We start from the raw sequence: 24,556 nt of genomic DNA, 5'->3' as shown, positions 1-24,556 counted from the left end.
TGGCAGCATGTTGATTAAAATTTTTCAATCCTAGTTACGTCATTAAAGCTAATTTTAAGAATTCTGCCTTACCCGATGTAGATTCATGCCGTGCTTTGACTTGTTAAAGAAAACTGTGAGCTTCTGTAGTTTGGAAGCATCTTCAAATGGAAAATCAGTCACATCCCCCACACTGAGATATCTCAAGTTTTTAAAAACTCTCCTGCAAGGAAGCCCATCAATCTTTACCCAGTCTCCTATCATTAATACTCTCAATGAGTGGCGTACGGCATCCAAGTGTTTCAATTCCAGTTTTATTTGAGATTTGTCACTGACAAGAGAGATGCCTTTTACCGTTTGGAGATTCGCTTCACCATCTTCGAAGACTTCAGAAAAATCCGTATAATTTGAAATCCTTGTCTGTTTGGCCTCTTTCACTCCCATCAAGAGAAGGATGTCATGAACGATGACTTCACCTGAGTCACTTTTGTTTACCAACATTCTCCTGTGAAGAGACTCGAGTCTAGAAGGGTCGACAATATTGCCAACAAGATTCCGTTCCCAACCATAAAAATATTTGCAAATATCAAGAAATGCATCTTTATCTTCTTCATCTCTCAATTTGTGATAAACAAAAAAGAGTGATTCACTAATATCTTCATCTCTGAAGCTATCCAGGTTTCCCTTTTCTAGTGCTTCAATGGCTTCCCTGTAACTTTGTTTCGCTTGTTCCACTCCTTCCTCTCTTTCCGCTCTTAAGTGATTCCCAAAAACAGACAAGATTAGCGGGACGCCTCTGCATGCTCGGGCCACAGAAGTCATTAAACTTCTTTCATCGAAGTCAACACTAATTAGGCCATGAGATTGAAGAATCTTTCCTATCAGGAGTTCCTCGGCCGCATCATCCGAGAAAGCATGCACTTCATATTCTTTGCAGTTGATATTAAATTCAGGTTTGAGATTCTTTTCCCTAGACGTCACCAGTATCCTGAGTTTCGTTTTCTGCTTCTCCAAATTCTCCATGGATGAATCTGATTTATTAAACCACTGTAGATCTTTAGGTAAGAGCTGCCTGATATATTCTTTGTCAACAACATTATCAATGTAAAGCAAGCAGAACTTGTTTTCCATGGCCTGTTGCAGCTCTTTACGCCCCTCCACGGGATTTTGCAACTTAATTTTGTATCCTCCAAAGGCCGTGATAATATATTGTTGGAGTTCGATGATGTGGGATTCTCTTTCTGGTGTTTTGTAATTTATTATTACTCTGCAAAAGTTTAAGTCTTGAGAAGGCCTGAGTTTGGACAAGTTCAAACTCTGAATGGTTGAAGCTGCAAGTGTACTTTTACCGACACCACCAAACCCACATAATACAACGGCAAGTGCTGGTTCACTACCTTCCATATCCAACAGCTCCATCACCTTTGCAACTTCCCTTTCAATACCCACTGTTATTGTTTTTCAAAATAGATAAGTTAAAAAAACAGTGAAATAACAACTTCAAAACAAAACTATTTAGAAATAGAGTCTTAAAACTTTCCAATTCCATAGGAAAGAAAAACTCAATGGTTCAGAAGGGAGTGTTACCTGGTTCGAAGTCAAGTAGCTTGAAAGTTGATTGCTGAGAACGGAAGGTAAATTGGTGGAGAGTAATGGCCAAACCAAGAGCAGCTCTTATATCTCCTATACGTTGCCCAATCTTTTCAAGTTGCACTTTGGCTGTTGGGGCGGACCAATACCTGTATTTTCACACAAGCTTGGCGAAATTATATAGGATCTAGTTCAAATTTAGGGGGTTAGATACAAGGAAACTATTTGAATATTGGAATGTGGATAATGAAAGAAAAAAATTTAATTGGTAATAATAATATTTCAATTATGCAAATTCATAGGGGTTTTTAAAAAAGTTGGAAAATTGACAAACATACAAATTTGAAGCATCATGAGATTATATAGAATGTAAAAGAAGGCATAAGAGGGACCATTTGGTTATGCTCTTGCTTCTATGGATGATCAAGTTCACTACTTGTTAGCATGAAAGTAGATTGAGTCCTGTTATGAAGGTTTTTCTAGACTTTCTGTAAAAGACAGAGGACCAAATGAAGGGCAACCTTTTCCTTATGGCCAAATAACACAACTGATGTAAAACTGACTCATATGATGTAGGAGGCCGAATCCAACTGATCCCCAGATTTAAGAGAATCTATTCCTTAGCTCCAGCTATCTAGCAATCACCATAGGAGTCAATTTAGGAGTTGATTGTTTCTATTTTGACTGTTGTTTGATTGTAGTCTTGTTATATGTTAACTAAATTGCATATATGTGGTATCAACAGCAGAGATGTTCTGAACACAATGCAAAGCTAGGCTCAAGAAGACTTGCCAAGCCTTGAGAAGAATATTTTGGTAAGGGTCACGTTGCAGAGGAGCTCCAAACAGGAAGAGGAAAAAATAACAAGAAACGAGTTGTGCTTAAGAAAGAGAACAAAAATGGGAGGGTGTAGATTTGTGGCAACCAAAAGTAGCACAGGATTATCTGAGGTGTTGAATGAAATCAGTGTGGGAAAACCTGAAGATAACCAGAGGTAGAGGCACCTGTACTAAGGTAGAAGAAACAAGTATTTATATAAATGGAATCTATTTCCAAATATTTTTGGTATGACCGTGATCTTAAACTGTTGTGGAGCTGTAAAGCCTAAATACTAGTCTATGAACTTTTATAAGGTCTGCTCATGCTGTCTTGATATTTGTTTTGAACTTAGTGATTTTATGCAACGAGCATCATTAAATGAAGAAGAATAGAGGGAGCAGTCATGTGGAAGGAGAGCAGGAGTTTTGGTTTTGTGTGGAAAGTAAATAGTTGCTATTATTTAAATTATGGACAGAGAAAATGTGGTAAAGATCGCAAAGATGAGTAGTTGCAGCTGTGCATTTGATTATTGATTATGCATGGATAAATGGTGCACTGACTTGCAGAAGTGTCTTCTAGATATGTACAAATGACTTTGAAGTAGTGTAACCCAGCTGCGTGCAACCAGGTCAAAACCTCGAAGCACCCAGCATGGGTACGTCGCACACCCAAGTACCCCAGCCAGCTGAAAAAGCACCGCCGCATCTTGGCCACACTGGTTGAGCACCCGAGTGGGATGTGAGATGCAGGTGCAGGGGTGCGCGCGGGGTGTGGCAGGCTGAATGCCCAAAAAGTTATAAAATAAAACTTTATTGCATTTCTTTTTTAATTTCTTTTTTTTGCAAGCTAACCCTAATTGGGTGTGGGTCCCATGTGGTCTATTTGAAGGTTTAATAAGACCAATAGACCTCATTTTCAATTCACCATTTCATTTCATTGTTTTGAAGCAGCAAAGAGCAAAGTGAGCAGAAGAGTTTGGAAGAGTTTGTGAGAGCTTAGTGGGTGATTTTGCAAAGGATTGCAAGATCAAAAGGAGCAAGAAGATTTGATTTGGCAAGAGTCTCATCAAGTTCAAGGTAGGTTTTTTTTTATTTTACAACTTTTTTTTGGTTTTAAAAATCAATTTAGTATTTAGTATTTAGTTTTACTTTCAGCTATAAATTTTTGAATGTTTCATTATTGAATCTATATTAATTTTTTGTTCTTAAAATATACTGAAATGTATTTACCATTTAGTATTTTACTGTTTAGCTTCCTTTTTTATATATATAATATTTTTAAATAGTAAAGTTTTAACTTTTAAGTAGGCTGAAACTAGTTTGTTATAACTTATGGCTTATTAATTACTTGGGCTGAAATGTATCATGATTCATAATCATATTTATACTTTAATTTTCATTTCGTGAAATGCAGTTTTATAAATGGCATTTAGATCTGGCCAAAGTGCAAAAGACATAAAAATTAATGAGGGAAGTGCATCTGATTATGAGCTTGAACCAGAGGTAAGTGATCATGGAGCTAATGTAGATGGTCAATTTGAAGAAGAGCCTCCTTATGTTGCACCAAGGGTGCCTTCTATTGATTGCCCTTCAAAGATTTTGGCAAAGTATGCTAGGGGTCCTTGTGATCCAAAGTCCCCTCTAAAACAGTTTGATGTTAAAATTACACACCCTACAACTTCAAGTGGTGGCACACATAAATGGAAGTGTAATATATGCAACATCGAATGGTTTATCAGCATTACAAGAGTTAATGCACACCTTTTTTGGACTGGTTATGTTATGAACCCATGCATATTCTTGTCAAATCCTAAGAATGTGAAATACAGAATTGAAGTGAACAAACTATGGGGCATTTCTGATGATATTGATGTCCCAATGCCTAGACCTTTGGCTGCTAGGCAACAGGTACAAAGTATATAGCAGTTACAAGGACAGCGAGATACATCTACTCGTATCTTGCATTAAAGAGCAGAGACTATGTCACCTACACCATCCTTTTCCTCGCCTACACACAATTTAGCAAGGAATAGCAATAGGGGGAAACGGAAAGCAACTACAAGTCGTAGTGGTAGTAACCCTATTGCTCATATATTTAACATGCACGCAAGGGACTGGTTAGATGATGTTGTTGGTGATTTCTTCTTTTCCAATGGCATCCCTACACATGTGGCTTGATCTCCTTATTTGTGAGGATGATGTCCACGGCAGTGAATGAGGGAGAGCCATCATATGTGCCACCAGGTGACCACAAGTTGAGACCAAAGTGTTGGATAGAGCCTATGACAAGGTTGGGATCTTGATGGAGTAGATGAAGGCATGTTGGATGGATTTATGTTGCAGCATTATCATGGATGGGTGGACGCATAATAGTCATCGTCCACTCACCAACATTATGGTTACATGCACCGAGGGCCCCTAGTTTTTGAAGGCAGTTGATTGTTCATGGCATCGTAAAGATGTTGATTTTCAGTTTCATGTGCTTAGGGAAGCCATTGACGAGGTTGGGCCACAAAATATGGTCCAAGCTGTGACAGATGTAGCACGTGTGCAAAGCTGCAGAGAGGCTTGTTGAGGCAGCCTATAGGCATATTTGGTGGACTCCATGTTGTGTGCATGCCATGAACAATGCACTCAAAGACATGGGAAAAATTGACTGGATTAGACAGGTGGTTAATGATGGGAGAGAGGTGTAGATGTTTATCTACAATCACCATACATCACATGCACTTTTTAGGAGCTTCACATAGAAGCAATTCTTGAAACCAGTTGAGACTTGGTATGCATCATATTATATTCTGTTGGAGAGAATGATTGAGTTGCAAGAGCCATTGCAACTCGTGGTTATGACACAAGAATGGAATCGATGGCCTGAGTCTAGAACAGAGCAAGGGAAGAGGGTAAAAGAAACAGTGAAGAGTGATTAGTTTTGGAGTGCCACAAAATACATAGACTCCATCATTACTCCAGTGTTTCAGGTGATTAGATATGGAGATGCAGATTCACCTAGCCTTGGAGAGGTTTATGAGTGCATTGATTCCATGCTTGGATAGATGAGGGTTGTTGTGCGTGAGAGAGACCCCACTCTAGTATTCTATACAAAGCACATTGAGCCTATCATTCACTGCAGGTGGGAGAAGCTGAACACTCCTTTGCACATGGCTGCCTATGCATTGAACCTGAAGTGGTACATACCTAGGCCTGGTAGAGTCACACCACTTCAGGATGATGAGGTGAAGAATGGGTTCCTTTGATGCATTGCTAGGATGTATGATACTGAGACTACTAGTAAGATTCGCACCGAGTGGTTCGAATTTGCTAGTCTTTTAGGTAATCCTTAAATCTTGATTCAGTGCTCTAAACTCTTTATAATTATAAGTTCTTTTAATTGTTACTTATAACTTTATTTAAGTTATTTTAATATTATGTTGTCAACTTGTTACTTGTAGGATACTTGGATATTGCAAAGGTGGATCTCAAAACTATGGCACAAAAGAATCCCATTTTGTGGTGGAAATTTCATGGGTCATAGAAGTCAAAGATCATCTCACTAGCCATCCGATTGCTTTCTCAAGTTTGTAATTCCACCCCTTTATAATCTTAACTTTAAGAGTTTTACTTTACCGATTTTAATTTATGATTCATTGATTCAATGATTTACTATCTATCATTTGTTACAAATTGTATGAACGTTTGTTTGTAAGTTGTAACTTTCAACTTTGTTATCTCAGGTGACTATCTCCTCAGCTGCAGAGAGGAACTGGTCCACTTATAGCTTCATTCGCTCTATTAAGAGGAACAGACTTACCTCTAAGAGAGAGGAGAAGTTTGTTGTTGTACATGGTTTTTTGCGGCTCAAAGATCGCAAGACACGCAAGTTAAGGAGAGCCCTGCAGCATGATGGGATGTGGAGCCAGAGGATCCAGCTCAGATTGATGAGGATGACGATGTAGCAGAAGCCAACGTAGGGTGAGTTGGTGTTCCTATAGAGGATCAAGATCTTACCCACGAGGAGTCTAGTAGTTCCAGTGATGAGGACTTCGATATAGGGGATGATTAGAGAGCGCTTGGAATGATTTCGTTCCCATTATTGACATTCTGTCATTTTGTTGATTGTATTCACTTTGATATGGCTATGATATTTTATTTCATTTCATTGTTTCATGCTACTCGGCTCATTGTCATCATGAGCATCTTTATGATATATGATATTCATATTTGAGCAATGAATTTTGAAGCTTGCATCTTGAACTAAGTTAATTTGTTAAATGTGTTGGTTCCCAAAACCGCAGATTGGAAAGCCAAGAGCCTGTCACTTCTCCAATAGGATTTTGTAATCAGTTCTGGCCAACGAACAAGAATCACCTTGATTCCCCTGAACTTCAGGTTCCACTACCCCTAGATGGGCAGATCTTCTCCTCGAACCTAATTACTTGGTTCAAAGCTTTTCTGAAGAGAATTTAAGCTTTGGAGCTCTCCGGCTAGCAAGGTCCTTGAACTCGATTAAAATGAAACTGAATGCTGAGTGTTTGAATTGAATAAATAATGGATCTGATGCTTGTAGAAGGAATATATAGATTTTCTAACTTCAGTAATAGAAAGACCAGTGCCTCTGCTCATCCGAGCAATAGAGTCAACTTTAGTTAATTTCATGTACAACTTTATAAAGTTCTTATGCACTTATATTGCCAACAATTAAATAACCAAGATGCGACAAATCAAATAAATATGCAATCTTAAATTAGTCCAGATTGAACTTTAACTCCTCTGGTAGGGAGACAAACTGGACAAAAATACAGAAACAACTATATATTTCACAATATGTGTGATGATCGAATTTAAAATGCTAAATGACCATGTCCACTTATCTGATATTTAAATTATATATAGAATTTCAAAAAATAATTACAAAGGATGATTCATCTGCAATTTAAATCTCTATGTCATTTAGAAATAAACAAAGGACTTTGTATTTTATTATAAAAATAAAATAACTGAATTTATATTATAGAGTCATATTATAGCCTTATTCCTCCATACAAAATAATATAAAATGCTTCTTCTTAATATGGATGTTCAAATATTGTCTCTTCTTGTCTCTTCTTTTCTTGACTTCTCATTACTTATATCTAATAAAGTGACTCTTCAGAAAGCCACGTCCCTCTAAATATATTTAACAAAGAGTTAATAATATTCAAATAAGCGGTAAACGTATTGTTTAGGTAATTTAATACTCCCAATTTATATTTTATATCTCCAAAACCAAATAACTTCATATGCTCTTCGAAGCATGACTTCCGAGTTTGATTATTGTCATCTCTTTAATCTTCTTTAATCTTTTAGATGCATATACTTATAGATTCATCAAGGATAGGCGGCTACTAAAATTCATTTCAATTTACTTGTCCGGCTTTGTCTCTATTGTGATCTCGGAGCTAATATTCAACACAAAAAATCTGCTAGTTGCCAAATTTCTTCATCGGTTTTAGCTCAATTAATAAACATATATATATATATATATATATATATATATATATATATTTTGTCGAAATGTTATCGCACATAGGCCTCCAAACTTGGCGTCACATAAAATATAACCTCCTCGTCATTGTTTTAATAGTCCTCCTTATTTGATAATCTACGACTTTGGAAGTTTAGATTTCAGTGTTACGCTTAGCATGGTCTTACATAAACAAATAATCAGTGTCTTCGTATCTGCCATCTTTGTCTTTTCCGGAAAAATCATTATCGCTATCTTCATATATATATATATGTGCAATGTTTATTATGAGAAGGAAAGATTATCGTTGTTTACGTTTTTTGTCGATGATGATATTTGCAAGATTGAATGCATGAAATATGATGACTATAATCTTCCGCTAGCTGTAATTTGGATCCACTCCTCTACCAGGCATTACTCTAGCAATGGCGTGATCTTTTCATGAGGCAGAATGGCTTATCACAGGTTCAGCATTGTATCGTGTTGTGTCTACAAATGTTGCACAGCTATCACACAAGTCACAGTGCATGACTTTGATAGGTTGACTTCAAAAATGGTTTTTATTGTTGCCTGAGAAATAACTATGGATTGAATATACATAATTCCCTATGACTCTATTGATAGGATCAAAACTTTTCACATCACTGCTGTAGCATTACCAAACTGTACATACTCTGGACTTCACTGCTGTTGTCATTTATTATGATTTTTAAACAATTGTTATTTCATAGGTCCAGGTGTATCTTAGAAATGCATGTCATGTGTATCTTAGAAATGCATGTCATACAGTTTCTTCAGATATGTGAAAAGTAGCAAGAGGAATCTTTTTAATTGTATATCCAAGTACTGCTGGCAGGAGAATACCATGGATGAACAATTTATAAACTTGGATGTGATGCAGAATTACATGGCTGAGCGAATTGTATAAGGCTCCATGTGAAAAGGCTGATCTTTTTAGAGTTGGATTTACATAAGACAAATGGTGTGTGAAGTTTGGAAATGTGACTTGGAAATATAGGAGGAAAGTATATCAATCAGATAAAAATCTATCCTAATAGCCACAAGGCTAATGATCTAAAAGATAAAATTGATAGTGATAAATGGCTTTAAAAGTGTACATAAATGGTGTAAAGGAAAGTCAAAAAATGGAGACTCGAAATTTAGGCTCTATCAAAATGGTCATAGGTAATGGTTATGAAGTTTCAAGTTTCAAGTTTGAACTTATGATTTGTGAATCGCATTTCAATCTTCTCTATTCAACTAAATTTGGTATGTTATATAATATATTGAAGTATCATTTCATAATTAGCATTTTCAGTCATATATATATATATATACTATGCAACCCCCTCCCCCCCCCTCTGCACCGCCGATGTCTCCAAATTGAGGCCCTTTTTTTTCCCGCACCTAAAACTTGTCCCAACATCCCCCCGCACCGCTGCACCCCCATGCCAGTGTAACACTGCTTTGAAGAGATGAAGATTATAAGTAGAATGTTGATACATGGTCAATAAGTTTTTTGTTCCACAGGAAATAAGAGGAGAGTTTGCAGCTCTATCTTAGGGTGGAAGATATGATTATGGAGCTATATCATGTTATGAAAAAAGGATAACCAAGTTGGAAGAAAGAGTAAGACAAAGACAAAGGAAGAAGTCAACAAAGGGCCAGTAAAAGGACTTTCAGCATTTAGATTTTGAGTTGGAGGAGTTATGGTGTGTGTTAGAAGATTATGAGTCATGCAACAATAAGAAGTAAAACAGAAATGAATCTAGAGCTAAGACACATAAGAGTAAGGTGTGAAAGAATTCTTAAGATGAATACTCACTTTCTGCACAAGAATTACTCTTGCAAAGGAAATCCATTGAGTCAAGGATTAGACAAGGAGTGGAACTGTTAGAACAAGGAAAGATAGGTTCCATTGAAAAGTTGGTAGAACTATTAGCAGATAAAAGATTCTTGGATGAGTTACAGAATTAGAAAGTGGGGAAATAAATTAATGGGATGAAGATGAAGAGATAATTGACTTTGAGGAGGTTGTTGAGTTGCGTTACCCTGTAGTAGGGGAAGGCATTGAAGATTACAATGCAGAAAGAAAAGAGTCGAAAAGCTGCAATAAGAAAGAAAGCAGCCTATGACAAGAGGAGGCTCAAATTCTTGTAGCAGTGGAACCAGTCCACATTGGGGAGGAAGCTGCACCAGAGATAGTGATGTTTGTGAGCCCCATATGTGAGGAGAGTTATTGGTTTTAGAGAACACAACTTGTTGGAAGCAGCTAGAGGATTGTCTAGAGAATCCCAGCAGTGATGAAAAAGAGTTGATCATCACTTTCCTAAGGAAGAAACAAGGATGCTTGAGGGTGAGATTAAAGATATGAATAGTTATCTTATAAAGGACAAAGTCCAACAAGATTTATCTTATGAAAAACATCACATTGAGCTAAAAAATGGAACCTGCCTCACAATATATGAAATGGAACACATGCCTCGATGGCATAATGTAGAAGAGGAGAACGCACTTTTATTTGATGGATAGTGAACTCATTGCACCTTTTTCAAAACATTTTTGCCCTAGGCAATGTTGAAAATTGTAGCTGCGATAGAGATCTTTATCTCTGATTTTGCTATTGAGAAAATACCTCTATATTGTGCCAACAATTGGAAAAGATATTTAGGATAATATTTGAGATTATATTCTATGAAGAGATGTGTGCCATGTGAAGAGGTGTGCGTTGGAAATATGAAGACTTGTGTTTGGCATAGATGGAAAACTCACCGAGTACATAAAACTCGCCAAGTTTTTTCTGCTAGGCAAGTTTTTCCTAGAAAAACTCGTAACTCAGTTGAGGAAAAAATACCAAGTATTTAAGAGAAACTCTTGTTTACCATACTAGGGTAAAGAAATTAATGCATACAGGAAATAGATAAGAAGAACATAACTCCTTGTATTATTCGCATATGCCAAAGACATTACATTATGCTTATGATGATGATTACAATGATCTCGAAGAGTGTATAAATACTTTCTGAAGAACCTTCCCGAAGGGGTCCGTCGGCTATGACAATTACCGAAGGGCCCGTCAACTAGATAAAAAGAACCTTCCCGAAGGGACCTGTCAGCTGATACACAATTTTACCGACAACATCATCCCCCCCAAAAAGAAAAGTTGTCTCTAGATGACAATACAACAAAACTCAAAATAACAAATAACCAAGTACATTAATACATAAATACTAAACAATAGGATGGGTCCCTAGTGTAGTGCTCCGCATTTTCAACTCATTCAGCTCCGCCCGCAACTTGTAGACTTGTTCTTTCCTAACCTTCAGTTCTGCTTCTGCTTCCATCTAAAGCTCTAGAGCTGATTGCATCGTGTCTACAATTTCCCCTAATTCTTTTTCCTTTGCTATTACCACTTGCTCCTTTTCAATTGCCAACTGCTCTTTTTCGACTGCTAACTCCTCTTTTTCTGCTGCCAGCTTCTCTAGCTGACTTTGTCTGTCCAATAAGGCAGCTCTCTCGGAATTCTAGGCCGCTCTCTCAGATTCCCAAGCTGCACTTTTTGAAACTAACTTGACAGTTGACTCCTCCCGAGCTCTCTCAGCTGCTACCTGATCCGCCTGACTCCTTCGAAGAGTATAATAGGTCTCCCTGTATATCTTTACTACCTCATGAATCAAAGCCTCTATTCTGCTCTCTATACCAGGATGTCTCATTGTAGCCCAATCCTGCCGCATCTCTGCAAATCTCCACATCCGGCCATCTCCGCTCCTCAAAGCAGACGGTAAAGGCAGCTGGACATCCCAATCTCATAACAGATATAACCCTCTCGAGCTCCTTCACGACTGAGTCCAATGCCTGAGTCTCCGTCGAAGCTAACACCTGGCGATCCCGAGACGCTAGAGACGCTAGAGCTACTACATCAACAAGAAATGCTTCTCTCATCTCTATCTCTTGCGCTACAGAATGTTCCTGTTGCACACCCATAGCCGCCTCTACCGCTTCCGCCATACGCTCAACAACACTATGCGACGATCCCTCATCCTGAACTAGCTCCGCTACCTGTTCGTGCTGAGTACCTCCCTCCGAAATTTCATCCTGCGTAGGTGTCTGTATGCTGGCCATCTGAGGGACTAGAGTACAGTGGAACCACATACTCAAGTAAGTACTCAACCTCTAGGCTCTAGTCTTCTTGTCACATTTCAATGATGCCAAAGGTGCCGCATCCACCGTAACCACGGCATCCGACCCAACTACATCCAAGTGTACACCTGATGTACTCTAGCTCTCTGCTATCTCTGGTGCTGGTAAGTCAAGTATCTCCATGGCAGTCTCTTCTCTCGCCTCTGGTACGCTCTCTACTACAAGTGCGCAAGTTGTTGCTGTTGGTTGTGTTTTCGCAGGTGCCAAAGTTTCTGCTACCGAAATTGCTACAATAGGAGCTGGCAATACTTCCTTAGCTGACAGGTGCTACCACTCGTGCAAACCCTACGGCAAACCCAATTGCTGGTCGGACTAGGGAAGGCCTTACCCTGTGCTGCCAGGGTGCTGCTACAATAATAGCTTGCTAAGGTGCTGCAGTCATTACTATCGGCCGCCATGTCTATCAAAACCCTGGTATGTGAGCCATATGTAGACTTGCTGAGACTATACAGGAAGTGGCGGATAGTGTAGTGCGCGAAAATAACAAGGGGGTGGTTGTGACAATCTAAACCTCTTCGTCATCTTCTTCCCCTTCTTCGTCCCCCACGCTGTTCTCCTCGAAAGATGTCTCCTATCGCCCGCTGTTCGTATCACCTCCTGTATCCATCCAAGGTCTCTTTTGTCCTATAGGACCCTTCTGCACAATGGCTGAGTCTAAGTGTCTCCACTGCATGATAGGGGGTTCTTTGGGAGCTAATGGCCTACGTTTCGCCTCCAACCTGTCCTCTGGAATCATCCATGCTGTAGCATCGAGGAATAGTCCTCTAGCATAATGTGGCATATAAAATGTCTTATGCTGGAGGGTCATAAATTCATGCATACGCTCAACCAACATAGACGCCCAATCGTACACCTTCCCGTTCATTATTCCATTCATCATAGATACCTACGAAAAGGAGATATCGAATGCCCTAGATGATCCTGTAAGCCTGTTCCTAACTAAGTCCATCAAGCATCGCCATGGTCCCTCCCGGATGTCTGTTTTCTTCAAACCCCTTTTGATGTCTCAGCCAACGCTTCCTGCTCTGCTTCAGTCATGTCTCCACATACCAACCTAATCAAAAATAGTTTTACCTCCTTAGAAATTTTCTTAGGCTAAACCTTCTTTCCCTGTGGCCTTGGTATGCCAAACCCTCGCGTGAAATCTGTTGCCTTGAATGAAACGACCACGTCGCTATCTAAGTATTGAGATGTGCTCTTTCGAGAGCCCATGCCATTAGTCTCAATCATGGCACGTAGGAAACCCTCGTAATCCCAAATGCAAAAAACAAGCATCCGAATCGCCCATTCCACCTGTGCCTTTCTGATGTTGGCTTTTACTACATGGTCATCAGGAGTTTCTTGCCACCACTTTTTGCAATCCATTCCACTCAACCCTTCAAATGCTATAGTTTATGGTGTGATCTCAGTGGTTCTAGGTGCCTAAGCCCTATGTTTCTGCTTGCTGGTGCCTTCACTCTGGTTACCTGCGGTCGCCATTTGCCTACCCTCCTCAGCTATAGATTCTTCCAATTGCTTTTTCCATTTTCTCTTGCTTGCAAACTCCATTATTCTTAGGTCAGTTATTCAATTATTTCTCTGTAGACAGCAATTCGTTTCCTTCTTGAAAGCATACGGATCTGTACGGCCCTATCTTTGAATGCTTTGTGAATGGTCCCTATTCTCGTATAAAATTCCTATCTTGCCTCCTTCCTTATGCAAATTCGTACGTCAAACTAGAGCTTCTAATTCCGTACGAAGGTAATCAGGTACTGAATCCATACGGCTATAAACATGAAGTAGAACCCCCAAATCTGTACAACAACAACAGCAATTTATTCTTGAAATTTTGTACACCAAAATCCTTCAAAATTTGTACACAATATCCTTCCAAAATTCGTACTGCAAGCTCAATCTCCAAATCCGTACACTACAATGCATTCTGGAAATTCATATGCCATCTTATATTGTTGAAATCCGTACAGCAAACTGTGTTCCTGAATCCTGTACGGCGACTGTGCTCCTGAATTCCATACGCCAACAGCATGAAGGTGATCCTCCGTACAATATCTAAGAAATGTCTCTAAAAGCCATATGACCAAAGCAATTATAGAATCCGTACACTGAGAGAGGTTAATATGAAATCCGTACAGGTCTTTGCAATCAAAAAGTTTCTCAATTTTGAAATTTGTACGACACCCTCAGAACCATACAAATCCATACAGCAATTTATATTCATGGAATCTGTATGGCAGCAATATCTATTAATGTTTCAAGCATATAATTAAAACTTTAAAATCCGTACCCAAGCTTTGCTTTAGAAACCCGTATGCCAAATCTGGTAGGCAAATCCGTACACTAATGTGGCCAGTAGGGTCTTAAAACTGTACAGTGATTTCACTCCTTTTTAAAATCCGTACGATGAAGGTTATTCTCAAGATCCATATGATGACAACAGACAACTGGACGCTTGCTTTGAAATCCGTACACCACATTTGTCCTTGAAATTTCCCATACGGTGCTTTGCAACAACGAGGGAGTCTTCTTGGCATGGTACATCTCAGCTTCAAGCCGTTCACTGCCTGAGGCACTTCTTGTCCATCCAAAGTCCACAATTTTATTGCTCCATTGTCACCCACCTCCTGGATATGGTATGGCCCTACCCATCTGACCTTAAATTTTCCTAGTTTGATTTCATTTGGCCCGTCATACTTCAACACCCACTGCCCTGGTTGGAACCTATTCAGTTTCAGGTGTTTGTCGTGCCATGCCTTAACGCCTGTTCTGTGTTACCTCTGTCGCCCACTGCGCCAATAATCGATTCTCCTCAAGGTTGTTCAATTTGTATAGCCGCTCCCTTAAGCTTTCCATGTCACCTAACTTATTTTCCAGTGCTATCCTCAGGCTCGGTATCATGAATTTCGCTGGTACCACTGCCTCTTGTTCGAACATTAATCGAAATGGTGTGTGCCCCGTTGTCACCTTATATGCCGTGCAGTAAGCCCAAAGGGCAGAGGGTAATTTTTCCTCCCAATCACTTTCAACCGTGCAAGATTTGTAAATAATTGATACTAGGATTTTGTTTGTAGCCTCGGCCTGTCCATTTGCTCTTGGGTAGTACGGGGCTCGATAATGAATGATAAATCTTGAATTTTGTGGTGAGCAATCAAATAACATGGTTTACAAAATGTCCACCCCTATCACTTGTTAACTACAATGGAATCTCGCACTTGGTAATAATTTGCTCATAAATAAATTTTGTTGTGCTTACCGCCGAGTTGTCCGGTAGTGCGCATGCCTCCACCCACTTGGTCAGGTACTTCGTTGCGACAACAATGTATTGGCACCTTCTAGTCTTGCTCACCTTCAGAGGTCCAACGAAATCCAATCCCCACCTTTCAAAAAGTTCTTGGGTGTGGGAGGGGTTAAACGGCATGAAGTCTCTCTTCAACAGCTTCCTGGCCTGTTGGCAAGTGTCACACCCAACGACCCATTCTCGTGCATCATTGTACACAGTTGGCCACCACAGTCTTGCCAGCAATATCTTTCGTGTCGTGGTATCAGGTCCCATGTGTCCTCCTATTGGACCCTCATGTGCTTCCTTTAACAGCTGTGGTATTTCTTCCTCTAACACACACCGTCCGAGGATGTGATCAAGCCCCATCTTGTAGAGTAATCCGTTGATAAACTAGAAGGTACAACTCCTGATTATCAATTTGTGCCTTTCATTTGGTGGCATCTCACTTGGAAACTGACCTATCGAGAGGTATTCTCCAATGCTTGTGTACCATTTCGGTAGTGCTACAATCTGAAACAATTGTGCATCAGGAAAATCATCGTTCACTCTATCCGCTGGTTCCCCTATTTTGATTCTTGACAAATGGTCTGCGCTGACATATTTCTTCCCAGGACATACAATTATTTTGAAGATGAATTCTTGTAACAGAAGCAACCACCTGTTGATTCTTCCTTGAATGATAGGTTTATTGATCATATATAACAGAGCCTGATGGTCGACATAGAACACGAACGGTGTTGCCAGCAAGTAATGATGGAACTTCTACATGACGTAGACCATTCCCAATGCTTCCCATTCTGTTGTACTATAGTTCTACTCTGCTTTTGATAGCAGTCAGCAGGCAAAGTATATTGGGTGATCTAACCCGTGGCTACCTGTCTACGCCAAGGTTGCTCCGATCGCATAGTTGGATGCGTCGACATTAACATGGAATTTCTTGTTCCAATCCGGGTATGCCAAGATGGGTGCCATAGCCAGTCGTACCTTGAGCCCTTCAAATGCCTCATCCTGCTCTTTCTCCCATCTGAACGATTCTCCTTTACACGTTAACCTATCCAGTGGATATGATACTTTGGCAAAAAATTTAATGAACCTTCTGTAATAGCCTATGTCCCAAGAAAGATTTTACCTCCGTTACATTGGTGGACGGCTACATTTCCAATATGACTCTGACCTTGTCCAGATCTGTCTTCAAACCCTCTTTACAGACTATATACCCGAGCAGTCTTCCCTATGGAACCATGAATCTACATTTCTTCGGATTCAAGGCTAGTCACGCCCATCGACATCTCTCCATACATTCACCCAACAGTGCCAGATGTTTGTCCTCGGCACTGAATACCGACCAATCATCCAGGAATGCCAGTTTCTGACGAACATTTTGTCAAAGATGTGTAGTATGATTCGCTAGAATGTAGCAGGCACGTTGCATAGGCCGAATGGCATCCAGTTGTATGCATAGACCCCATCTTCTACGAAAAATGTCGTTTTTAGTTTTTCCTCCTCCGCTATGGAAATTTAATTATATCCGGAGAATCCATCCATAAAGAAATAAATTTCATGTCCTACAACCTCCTCCAATATACTGTCTATAAATGGAATCGGGAAGGGATCCTTGATTGTGACTGCATTAAGGCATCTGAAATCAACGCATATCTAGATCTAGGTGGTGTCCTTCTTCAATGAGATTACTATGGGTGACACCCATTTGCTTGTCTGCACCTTGAAAATAATACTGGCGTCCAGCATCCGGTTGATCTCTTCTATAACCCGTGCCGCATAGTTCTTATTCATTCTGTAGGGTCACTTCCGTATGGGTACTGCTCCTTCGACCAGTGAGATGCGGTACACACAATTCTGGCGGTACTCCTTTCAGATCCTTGTATATCCATGTGAATACATCTTTGTATTCCAAAAATATCTTGAATATTGTTGCTTTCAGTATTCGGTCTCAGTTATCTCCCACCAATACGTTCCTTGGTTTGGTCTCATCTCCCAAATTCATGGTTTGTAGCGTGGCTTCGTTGTATTTGATTGGCTCCCCCTCATTGAATGCAGGGGCGGGTGTTTCATCCAGCTGCGCATCCCCCTCTTTCATTTCTCTGAATTCTCTTTGAAATTCATCTCTGTTGTGCCCTTCCTCTATTGTTAGTACGTTGCAGCTCTAGAACAACTCGTAGTCCTCCATCTGCCAGTGGTAGAGACCATTCACCGAGTCCAAATCGTTGTCCGTTGATCCTCCTTCCAACTGCAGGACTCCCTCCTAATCTGGTTCCATACACTACCTTCCTTCATCCTCTTCTTCGGAATCTAATGACAGAGCTTCTTCCCCTACCATTTGGGTGTGTAAATCAATGATGAATTTCCGCCCTTTTCTCTCAAGTGACAGAGTATTCTTCTTCCACTCATGTTTAACTTTGGCTTGTACGAGTCATCCTCAGCCGCGAATGGCATCGTATCCTTTCCTTTTGAGCGAGATGACGACGAAGTCTAGCAAGAACGGCTATGTGTCAATCATCACTGGTAGTGCCATCAAGATGCCGAGAGGTTTAATGTTGTGTTGATCCACTGTTAGCAACTGGAATGTAGGTGGCCACAACGTCGGCTGTCCCAATCTCTTTCAGGTATCCTCGAGTAAAACATTAACATCGTACCCTCCGTCAACAATTGTGTCTGTTAGCACATTTTCGAGAATCCCCATCTCGACGACCACCGAATGTCGTCCAGATGAGAGGGCTATCAGCATCGGATCTTCCACACTTGCGCCACCTTCTTTCTCCCTTCCTTGTTCTACTGGTAACTTGGCAGTTGGAGCAATGTTCGTGAGTGCCGAACGGAGTTGAGGCATTGTGAGCAACAAATCATTGATTTTCACTGGTACCTCAATTTGTAATATATGTCGTACAATGTTCTGTTCCGCGCAGTTCCTTGCTGAGGTACCGACAATATCCTTCAGGTGTGCTTTCTCCGCCTGCGTTGCTTTCTGAAGTTCAGCCCATGCTTCCTCTAGTCTTTTTTTTTCTTCCGTCGGGTCGGGGTACATTTTTGCTTGCTTCCATGTGATGGCCAGAACCTCCTCTTCGTCCGTCTCGATGTGATCAAATTTACTCCCGACTTTAGGCACTTGGCATCTTTGTAATCGTTGGGTCGGCACCATCTGCATAATAATTTTGGTTTGCTTGTTGTTGTACAGTCTCAGGCAAAGTGGCCCCACAGATTGCATGCGCGGCATTGAATGATCGATCATCCGCTCGCATCATACTAAATTCGACCTTGGCTGCCATTGTTATTGTTATTGTTTGCATTGTTGTTGTTGTTTAGCCCACATCGATTATTTTTGTATCCTCCCAATGTAGCACCCTCCGTACTGGTGTTCTCGCTCCCTCTTGATGTGGAAGCCTCCTGTGTCAAGAACACTTGCTGGGGTCCTCTTTTTTTCATATTTAAAGGGCATTCCTTTGTGGAATGTCCCATGATCTGGCAAATCTCACAGAATTGGTCCTTCGGACAGGATCCCTTCTTATGGCCTTCTTTCTTGCACTCGGTGCACCATAGCTCATTTCCCTTGATCTCCTTTTGCATGTTCTTAAATTCTTTCATCATCCGGATCATATCCTTTTGGAGGGCTCGGACCTTCTTGCTACTATTTTCATCATCGCTACTCTCTTCTTTCGAAGACGCATCATCGTCTAACTCAGATGAGCTACTCTTCTTCTTCTTTTTTTTTTGCTCACTTTCCAAGTTCATCGCCCGATTGTATGCTTCAATGTACGACGACAACGGCACAATCTTCATCTTCTTCCGCAACTTCGAGCGTAGGCCTTCAACGAACCATCTTTTTTGCAACCCATCTGCTGGCTTATTTTCCATTTTATTTATTAAGTCTTTTAATTTCTTGGTGCAGACTCAGACAGTTTCATTATTCCCCTGCTTTGTGTTGTATATCTCCGCTACGATCTCATTGTCGTCGCGCAACAATTGAAATTCTGTGATAAACTCCTTTTTAATGTTGTCCCAAGTGATTAACTTTTGGGGATCTGTATTAGCAAACCAATCAATTGTGACACCCCGTAGGGTTGCCGGAAACTGTCGGACCCATTTGTTTGTATTTGTTATGCCATTGGCCCTCCAAATCATTTCGCATGTTTTACAATGTTAGATCAGATCGATTGCTCCATCACCATCAAATTTTGGCAACTTTTCCTTTGGTCTTGCCATTACTATTTGAAGCTGAGGGGTTTGTTGTGTATTTGCGCTATTTTGTACTCCTGTGCTATTTTGGACTCCCGCGTAGTTTTGCACTCCCGCGGTGTTCTGCACACCCGCGGTGCTGTTTCCAATAGTCATGGTATTTGGTGAAGGGTTTTCGTCAACCGAAGCTGTCCATTCCAGAAGTATATCTCGGACGAAGAGCTCACTTCACGCTCGTGCTCCCTCAGCACTCCAAGCCGTACAAGTCAATCCTCTTTCGTCTAGATTCTCTTCCCTCAACGTATGCAAGTTCAAAAACTCCTCCCTTGCTTCTTCCACCAATTCCACCCGCTATCAAGTCTCCTCCAACAATACTTCAAGGCTACGGTGTCCATCGGTAATTTTTTGGAACCTCCATCTACGTTCGGCCTGTTGTGCCAAAATTAAAATTTTCTTACACGGTGTGTATTTCGTCTTTTTCCTTCAGCTTATTCTTATTCTTGTTCAGATGATTCGGCATTTAGTCATCATCTGTTTGCCTTCGTACCAAGTCCATCGGGCAACGGCATCAAATGTAGTATTGGGGTAAAGAAATTAATCCATACAGGCAATAGATAAGAACAGTAGAACTCCTCGTATTATTCGCATATGCCAAGACATTACATTATGCTTATGATGATGATTACAATGATCCCAGAGGGTGTATAAATACTTTCCGAAAAACCTTCCCAAAGGGGTCCGTCGGCTATGACAGTTACCCAAGGGCCCGTCGGCTACACAAAAGAACCTTCCCGAAGGGACTCGTTGGCTGATACACAATTTTACCGACGACAACTCTCCTTTAAAAAAACTTAATTGAAAATAAATATTGATAAAAGCACAAGGCAAAAAGCCTATATATATTATATAAAGTAGAGATAATCACAGTTATAGAGATGGCAAAGAAGCCATTAATGTCTGTGAAGAGAAAGCATCTGAAGAAATAAAAAGATCTATTAATGCCCTACTTGCAGTTGGTGAAGAGAAAAAATTGAATAGGGAGAGAGGAAGATTAGCTATGAGGGTAGTCGTAGCTGAAACTCAAGGTGCTCCTATAATCCTATTGATGTTGAAGAAGAAGAAGCAACACTTAAGAACATAGTGGGCTCTCTTTGTGGCCCGTGGATCTGCAAACAGAGTGCCTCTTTTACCGCTTCCATTCCTCTCCCTCTATTACAGTCACCCCCAGTGCAGGGTTCCTCTTCTAGAATTAGGCCCTCTCCCTTTTATGCTAATAGAGCTGGGAAGAGGAAGATGTGATTGTAATGATGAATTTACTTCTAGTTTGATGCAAACTATTTACTATTTTGGTTAGGTTTTTCCCTTCAAGCTTGAATGGTTTTCCCAGGATAAATGCCTTGTGTCTCTTGTACTTATTTTTCTTTTATTGTTGTTTATCATTATTTTATTTTGGGCTAAACATCAACATGGTATAAGAGCCAAATTCCAATATAGCAATGGGTCAAGTATTTTGTCTGCAATTTGTTTGATCCTCCATTTTTAGCACTCTAAATCTCTTTGGTAGCCTATTACTATTTTTTGGCAAATCATTAATCATGTTGAACAATGTTGTTCAAAATGGGAGGAGGATTCTTTGTTGAGGTAGTAGTGAATGGGCATCAGGCGAATCGTTTTCAGGTATTGCAGGCCAAGAAAAGAGATATATCATCTAAGATTTTGTACCCGAGAGCGAAGGTAGAGGAAGCATTATCGACGATTTTTCAGCCCAAGATATGAATGTCAATAATGGTTGTCCAATTCCATCATAGGCCTTGAATTTCTGTCAGCGCAACGATTTTGTGAATGGAAAGCTCAATCTTTCCAACTTGTTGTAGAGAGAGTTATAGTTTTTAAGATGGATTGGACTTTTGAACCCACAATGGACAAGGCTAAAAATAAATAAGTCAATGGCATGAGAATGGTAAGTTTCTTGCTAGTAGCCGATCATGATCTTAAAGTGGTTGGTGGAAAGAATTTAGAGAGTGGAGACTTTTGTGACCGCCTGGACATGTCTTTCCATGTCAAGAGAATTGACACATTGCCACCATGAGATTTTGATTAATGTGTGAGGAGAAAGCAAAAATGCTGCAAGACCAATGTGTTGTTAGCATGAATCATGTCTGAACTTTGAACATATTTGTGTCCACCTACACTTGGGAATGACTTTCGGTTCTATATCAGGAAGTATTTGCGACTTATACAACTCAAACTATATTGGAGAGGCTGTTGATGAGCAGGGTGGCATACACGTAGCACACTTTGCAGTCGGAACAAGAAGAATTTGAAAGACTACATGGATGAAATATATGGCATATGCATACAAAGAAGGCACAATCTATGATGGTGTCATATCTCATATTGTGGGATAATGTATGACCAACACAGTCGAGAGAATATTTTGAGGGTGCGCAAATTGGCAAGGGAGTGATGATAATGCTGTTAAGGCTTCTTGATTCCAGCTGTTTGGGGTTGTTTTACAATTGTCGTAGAAAGTTCTTCACTTTGTGCAAATACTTTTTGAGACTACGCTGGCAGTTTTATGTTGTTCGTGTCCTTTATGGAGTGTGTGATTCACCTTTTGGAGGCATCAGTTCATATTATTGGTTGCTGATGTTTTAGTATTTTGTGTATATCGTGTGAGGAAAAGAAGTTTGGAATCACTGCTTTGTGTGTGAGCAGTTCTTGTCTCTTCCTGTAACTTGTCATTCTTACTGCACGAATGAATTTTATCTTGTGGCAAAGAATTCTTTTATCTTTATCTGAGATGTGTTGTGCTTCATCTTCATCATATAGAGACTCCATTTACAAGGCTTCATCAACAATACTCGCAACTTCTGTTGGTGCTAGCAATTGTGGCAAGGGATTCTTCGAGAGGGGACTACATGCACCATATTGCGCTAAAGTTACCCATTTTGGTGTTTCTTTCTTTCACAAGGCCCTTTGATGCGAGCTCGAGAGGCTTCATAGGGAAGCGCTTGCAATCAAGAAGGAGAGGGGTGGGGGGATTCAAACCCTGCTAACTGTTTCCACTTCTTGAGAGTCATAGTAGTGCGGAAGATGACAAGATGAGAGTTTATCTCAATTTGATCGACTTGGAGGTGTTGCGCAAGTCTAGAAAGACGCAAGGTGGTAAGTACGCAACTGCTTCTAATATGTGAAAGACATGTCGCTCTCTTTCCCACAGCTAAGTTAAAACATTAGTGAATTTGCATGGAAACGAGTCTATGTGAAAGAGATAACTATGCTATGGTTATATCTTGAATATTGAATTTCTATTACGGCACTAGGAATAGTGTTTTCTTTGAGCATTAATATATCTTTAAATGATAGATTGATTTTATTTATCTCTCTTCCTTGCAAGACGCATCAATGAAATGATGAGAGATTCGTGAACATAATGATGTTGCATGTAGTCATGGGACTGAATTGAAGCTACAAAAAATTCAAAGGAAGTATATTCAGCTTCAAAGGGAGGTTACGTGACAAAGGGAAATGTCTAACCCTTTGCAAGCTTATGTGACAATAAAACAATTGGAATCAACTATCTTATTTTGGTTATCAATGTTGTCCCTCCTGAGAGGGAGTTTCAGTTGAGAGAGAATCTCAACCATTCTTACACATGTTTTTTAAGGTGCAATCCCTTGTTAATGAGTTCTTCCTTGTGGGAGAAGTCTGAGGTGAAAGGCCTCATTCCACCCTCTGCAAGTAGATATAGTGGACCACCCTTTGTGAGTAGGCATGATAGAAAAGCATTCTTCTCTAAGATAAGTCTAAGGTGAAAGCCCTCATTCCACCCTCTGCGAGTAGGCATTGTGGAAGTCATGTGCGAGTCCATGAATATAATTTTATGTGCCTATGAAGTAACTATGGTAAACTAGGTTATGCTGAGAGAACATGTTTTAATGAGTATCTATATGATAAGAATTTATCATTGACGTCTTTGGTTGGAGCTATGTGTGCTTGCCATACTAAAGATCTCTCATTGCTAAAGATCTCTCATTGCTAAGAGGGAGTGTTGAAGATTGTAGCTGCAATAGAGATCCTTATCTCTGATTTTGCTATTGAGAAAATACCAATATTACATCGGCACAGGGGTGCAACGGTGCAGGGGGACGTCAGGACGAGTTTTGGGAGCGGGAGAAAAAAGGGCCTCACTTTGGGGACGGCAAGGGAACGGTGGTAGGGATGCAAGGGGGGGGGGGGGGGAGGGAGGGGTTGCATAGTATATATATATATGACTGAAAACGCTAATTATGAAATGATACTTCAATATATTATATAACATACCAAATATAGTTGAATAGAGAAAATTGAAATGCGATTCACAACTATAAGTTCAAACTTGAATCTTGAAACTTCATAACCATTACCAATGACCATTTTAAAAATTAACTTAGTTCAAGATGCAAGATTCAAATTCATTGTTCAAATATGAGTATCATATATCATAAAGATGCTCATGGTGACAATGAGTTGAGTAGCATGAAATAGTGAAATGAAATAATGTATCATAGCCATATCAAAGTGAGTACAATCAACAAAATGACAAAATGTCAATAATGAGAATGGAATCATCCCAAGTGCTCTCTAATCACCCCCTATACCGAAGTCCTCATCATTGGAATTACTAGACTCCCCCTAGGTAAGATCCTGATCCTCTCAAGGAACACCAACTAGCCCTACATTGGCTTCTGCTACATCGTCATCCTCATCAATCTGAGCTGGATCCTCTAGCTCCACATCCCATCGTATTGCAGGGCTCTCCTTGTACTCGTGTGTCTTATGATCTTTAAGCGACAAGAAACCATGTACAGCAACAAACTTCTCTACTCTCTTAGAGGTAAGTCTGTTCCTCTTAACAGAGTGAATAAAGCTATAGGTGGACCAGTTCCTCTTTGCGACTGAGGAGCTAGTCACCTAAGATAACAAAGTTGAAAGTTACAACTTACAAACAAACGTTCA

General features: G+C 40.1%; 1 protein-coding gene across 2 annotated transcripts in view; it reads right to left on the bottom strand.

The window, feature by feature from the left end:
* Nucleotides 1–24,556, bottom strand: part of LOC149529479 (uncharacterized) — a 63,950-nt gene that overhangs the window by 3,805 nt on the left and 35,589 nt on the right. For both annotated transcript variants that reach the window (XM_089810111.1, XM_089810112.1), the window contains exons 2-3: nucleotides 1,567–1,718; nucleotides 73–1,427 (exon numbers count right to left, since the gene is read on the bottom strand). In XM_089810111.1, the coding sequence (XP_089666237.1) occupies nucleotides 73–1,427; nucleotides 1,567–1,718 (1,507 nt within the window). The remainder of the gene's footprint in view (nucleotides 1–72; nucleotides 1,428–1,566; nucleotides 1,719–24,556) is intronic.

The sequence above is a fragment of the Cupressus sempervirens genome, chromosome 11, assembly GCF_028749045.1.
Source record: "Cupressus sempervirens isolate cs-2001-9-10 chromosome 11, ASM2874904v1, whole genome shotgun sequence".
Taxonomy (NCBI): Eukaryota; Viridiplantae; Streptophyta; class Pinopsida; order Cupressales; family Cupressaceae; genus Cupressus; species Cupressus sempervirens.
This window is presented reverse-complemented; position numbering and strand designations above follow the sequence as displayed.